Source organism: Diadema setosum, chromosome 22 (assembly GCF_964275005.1).
Source record: "Diadema setosum chromosome 22, eeDiaSeto1, whole genome shotgun sequence".
Taxonomy (NCBI): domain Eukaryota; kingdom Metazoa; phylum Echinodermata; class Echinoidea; order Diadematoida; family Diadematidae; genus Diadema; species Diadema setosum.
The window spans coordinates 30,682,652-30,688,220 of record NC_092706.1 but is presented as its reverse complement, the minus strand read 5'-3'; the positions used below and the strand labels follow the sequence as shown (position 1 = coordinate 30,688,220).

At 40.0% G+C, this 5,569-nt stretch overlaps 1 protein-coding gene across 1 annotated transcript; it reads left to right on the top strand.

The window, feature by feature from the left end:
• The first annotated feature begins 4,111 nt into the window (after positions 1-4,111).
• LOC140245302 (uncharacterized) lies at positions 4,112-5,080 on the top strand. Its single transcript, XM_072324887.1, has one exon. The coding sequence runs from the start codon at positions 4,112-4,114 to the stop codon at positions 5,078-5,080; it is 969 nt and encodes a 322-aa protein (XP_072180988.1).
• The last annotated feature ends 489 nt before the right edge of the window (positions 5,081-5,569 follow it).

The following is a 5,569-nucleotide window of genomic DNA, read 5'->3' as shown; positions in this document are numbered from 1 at the left end:
CATTGTCCCTAAAGTGCCTGAATTAAAAATAAAATTACACAATTTTCTTTAGGAAATCATTTATATCGTGTCTCCACAGGTCATCGCAGTCACACACGTTACCCTTTTTGAAATCCTTCAGAGAGGATCAACTTTGCCGCATAGCAGTGTAATTTGACGTGTTAAACAAAGTCAATTTAACCTTACGCATACACGGAACCATGATTTACTCATGGTATCTCACCGATCCGAAGCCGTGGAAACCTAATGTTACAATGAGCTGATATCAGATACGTTACTTAAACTTTGCTTCAATTAGAAAAAAAAAAGTCCATGTGGATATGATGTTAAGAAAGCAAAGCTCGGGTACTTTTAAATGCTCATGGTAATGATTAAGCACACAACAGAAATTTTGTGACCCGCTACAACAAAAAGGTCCTAAAGTCGCGCACGGTCGAAGCCGTGAAAATCGAGTTTGAAATCAGAGCATCATAATTGGTCAAAACTTACGATTTTCTGATCTTGACACATTATTGGAGTCTGACATGTCTTCTATCATCTGTCGAAATTTTGAAGCAAAATGATGAAAAGAAAGACCAAAAAATAGCGTTTTTCTGGGCCATGTTTTTGGCGTTTGAACCAAGCAGAAACCGGTTCGAAAATTTGGATTGAGCGCCACAGATAGGCTCCGCCCCTAACAACGACCGGAGTGATCTCATTGGTCAGTTTGCTGCTTGCCGCTAACCGAAGCGTGAAGCTCGCACACTGCCAAGTCGACTGGTGCGTGCGGGCGGGGTGCGCTTTGCCCAGCCGCTTCTCCTGGCATCCTGGTCACTGATTGGTCGTTGGGGAGACCGCCGACGCTGAGCTTGAATGAGCATTTCGGGGGTTGCTAGGGTTTACCTTCTATTGTCCGGAGGTGAAAACTAACTTGCGTGTCCTTGATCGCGATTGCGTTGCAAGGAAAACTTTTAGGGCGCTTTTCTCGAAACAGTGATTTCCCATACGTCTCGACATGCTCTCTTTTAAACATCGATATCTCCGCAGCCGATTATTTTCATAAAATGTGTTATATATCAATTTAAAGCAGAAAGATCAGGGAATTTTGCCATGCAATTTTCAAATAATCGACCTCACCCGACCACCATAATACTCTATTATGGTGGTTGATCCCTGATTATAATAACTGAACCATGCCAGCTATTCCTTATGATACCGTACTGGTAGGTTGTGGTATACGCAATGTCCTTATTTCTCCTTCAATTTACACAACGTACATCGATTTAGTCAGACGGCAGATGAGCAGTCCGCTTCACATTTGTACTTCTCGTTTCACAAATCTTGCCGTTTGCGTGGAAAGAGGAAGGGACCTACAAATTGTGAGGTGAATGGTCGTATAGAAGGATAGTGGAGTGATTTCATGTCTGAGAAAATCTTTTTCGTTTGATATATAATTTTCATATTTTTCATGTTATTCTTAGGGCTCCTGGTACGCAATGAAGTTTGAGCTATTAATCGGGTTTTTTTTTTTTCCGTGGACCTGACCCGTGCAAAAAACAACAACAACAACAAAGAAAACAAACAAACAAAAACCAAAAATGATTCTATTGTCGTTCGTGATTTGGGCTTGACGAGAAGCCAAGCTAATAGAAAATGTGATAAAAAGAGTCGCAAGGTTTTAAACGAATTTTAATGGGTTCAAAGATTGACAGAAATCACAAAGTATATGAAGTTGCTCGAACGTTTTGTACAAGTACTGTATATACGGTGGAAAATCGTATTCTTATCTATTTTATCTATTTATTTATTTATTTATTCATTTATTTATTTATTTATATATTGGCGCGCTGTTCTTTCATCGAGCATTTATTTCATGTTTATATCATGCTTTGCGCGCTGTGAAGGAAGGAAGGAAGTTTGTTGAACTCATTTCGAATACGCCAGCTAATCAGTACGGTCCAATCAATCCGCGAGCCAATCAGCGTGCTCCTGAGAGCAATCCGTGACTGTCGGTGGTGCTGATGAAGACACCAAAAAACAAACAAACAAAAAAACAAACAAAACAAAACAAAACAAAACAGCGTAAAACAAAGCACTCGTAATGAAATGTGGGTCCCACCTTTTATTACGATCGCTCTTTTCGGATATCTCAGCTATTTCGAAACCAATTTTCATCAAACAAACGTTGAATTCCTCTTGGCATTACATCCTCGTTCGTATTTTATATAAGAGGTTTCTCATCATCTCACACAAATGACAATCTCATACTTCACCTTTACGACTATAAAACTTGCCTTAAAACAAATCAAAGTGGTGGTACACTTTTGGCTGAGAAGGAGCTCAGGCTTCAAACTATGCTATATATAAATAATGAAAGTTCACGAATTGACTCCATGAAGAAATGAAGAAACAAACTGGTGAATAAACTCTTGCTTTATTGGCCAAAAAAGCATTACCAGTTTTTTTTTTTTAATCTGTATATATATTATTATATATATATATATATATTATACACACATATACAATGGTGCATACTTATTGTTATTAGATAATGAAAAAGACATCCTATACAATATAAAAGAACATACTGTATAATCCTGGTTTAATTGATTTTTTAATGAAAATTGGTTTTGAAATAGCTATATACATAGAGGTATCCAAAATGAAGAGGTTTTGCTTGGATATCTCGGCCATTTCAAAACTGATTTTTATCAAATAAACTTTTTCATCTTAGAATTTATGATTTGCTCACAAAGTCGAGCCGTTAAACAATAAATGAAACAAACAGAAAAGCGTTGATTTTTTCAATCATCAATTGTAGTCAGTGCTCACACTCATCTCAATTGTCATGTCATGGAGGTATTCTTTTCTACGTCCATGGTCATACCTTGCACTCTTCCCTTTATCATTACAAACCTCAGTCTATCACACTTTCCTTTCCACAACTGACGGCTTATTTACAGTCATAAATCAATTGAGTCCATTCATTTCAGGTCACTAACCTGATCCCAGTCTCCAATCGTGAAGCGTGTGGTCTACCCTCTGTTCAGACAAAAATAATAGTAATGTTTTCTATTCATTATCAGCTTTCTTTTCCCATCTTAAATCATCTTGTCTTCTCTCAATTTCTTCTGTCCACTTTGTGCCTTATCCAGCCCCGACCCCACCCTTTTCCCAACTGTGCGTATAGTCAGAGGAAAAATAAAACCATGAAATACTTCATAGATGGAGTATCCATTAACCACTGAGTGACACCATTCTGTCATCAGCTCTATACCGGTGTCCGGTCTGTGTTCTCACTCTCGTCATGCCGACAAGAATTCCACTGTCTTCCCGCGGCACACGAACTCAAAGTAATAATAATAATAATAAAGACCACCTTTCCGGTGGAATTAACAATCAACATCCTCCCAATGTATTACAATCGAATCAATAATATTATGTCACTGTTTCTACGTATCGTCTTTATCAACATGTCGGCTTTCTTTCCCCATCTTAAATCATCTTGTCTTCTCTCAATTTCTTCTGTCCACTTTGTGCCTTATCCAGCCCCGACCCCACCCTTTTCCCAACTGTGCGTATAGTCAGAGGAAAAATAAAGACATGAAATACTTCGTAGATGAAGTATCCATTAACCACTGAGTGACACCATTCTGTCATCAGCTCTACCGGTGTCCTGTCTGTGTTCTCACTCTCGTCATGCCGACACGAATTCCACTGTCTTCACGCGGCACACGAACTCAAAGTAATAATAATAATAATGAAGACCACCTTTCCGGTGGAATTAACAATCAACATCCTCCTCAATGTATTACAATCGACTCAATAATATTATGTCACTGTTTCTACGTAATATATCAACATGATTCCTGAATAAAGACACCTGCATTGTCTCTCTAAAGTTGTTTCTCATTACCGAGATATCAAAACGTCAAACAGAGAGGAAGCGGGATGCCTTTGATTGCGGCAAAGATTTAATTATCAAAGAAACCTCAGAGAGTATTATAAAATCTCCTCCCCCATTTTCGTATAAAACTCCTAAAAACGCCCAATGTCACATCAGTCATTGGTGAAACATCCTATAGGCTTCTTTTCGAACGAGAGAGTTGTATTGTCATTTTCATCTTGTGAGATGGCTGTTGCTCAACCTTTGGGCAGAAATGTGCCGAACCAGGCAGAGTTTGAAGGAATAACTCTAACCGAGATTGGTCATCGATTCAAACATGACGTCGACGCCATGGTTCGCTGGTGTCGGAACCATGGACTTCTTCCGACACACATGGACTGTCCTGCTTGTGGCCAACCATGTCGGGAAAGACCCTACAACAGGGCAATTGACGCTGTCACGTGGCGTTGCCCATCCCAAGTCTGTCGGAAGACTGTGAATATCCGAATGGGAACATTTTTCGAGAAAAGCCACCTGCAACTCTGGCAGGTTATTGCGCTGTCCTATATTTGGTCAACGAACTGTGGTCGGGCGAGAGGGCTACCTCAGGACGTCATCATGAAGGAGACCGGAGTGTCCAACAAGACGATTGTTGACTGGATGCAGTTCTTTCGAGATGTCTGTGTGCAATACTTCCAAAACCACCAGCACCAAATCGGCGGTCCCGGCGTCCTTGTAGAGATCGATGAATCTCTTTTCGCAAGACGAAAAAATAACGTCGGACGCGCCGTACCAGAAAAATGGGTTCTTGGTGGATATGAACCCGCCCGCAAGATAGGTTTTCTGGTTGAAGTCCAGCAGCGGGACGCGGCAACCTTGCTTCACGAGATCCAGCAATGGGTGGCCCCGGGCAGTGTCGTCTGGACAGACATGTGGCGAGCGTACAACAATCTGCCAAACTTGCCAGGACAGTATCAACACGGAGTTGTAAATCACAGTCTGAATTTCGTGGACCCCAACACTGGAGTCACCACGAACAGAGTGGAATCGATGTGGCAACGGGCCAAGGCCAAGTTCAAAGCGCAACAAGGACCGACAAACCGGGAGATGATTGGGGATTACCTGGCAGAGTTCATGTGGTCCCAGCGCTTCTCAGAGAGTCATTTCACCTGTGGACACAGATCGCCACGGACTTGTACCCCGTCAATTAGCTAGCTCGTCTTGTTAACTCTTTTTTTTTTCACGATCGATATTCCGAGTTACCTTTTTTGTTTTCTTTTTGTTAGAATCTATATTCTGACTTTTTTCTTGCCGCTGACATTATTTTATTAGAATACTTTTTACATTACATCTTAAACGTATTTTCGGGTTACAACACTTTAGGTGATCTGCTGTTTATTTTGCAAAGTAACGTGGTCAGTAATTTGTCGTCACATTCTGATTGAAGAAGAGTACAACTTGTAATTGTACATGAGATATCTTGTATATTCTTGAGGTGTTTTTTCTTTTTACAATCGATATTCTGAATTATATTTTCGCCGCTATCGTTATTCTATTAGTAGGATATCTTATATATTATACTTATTAGTTTTATCAGGTTACAACATTTAGCATTATTAAAGGTGATCCGCTGTTTATTTTGCGAAGTACGTGATCTGTAATTTGGCATCACATTATGATTGAAGAGAAGTAATTGTACATGAC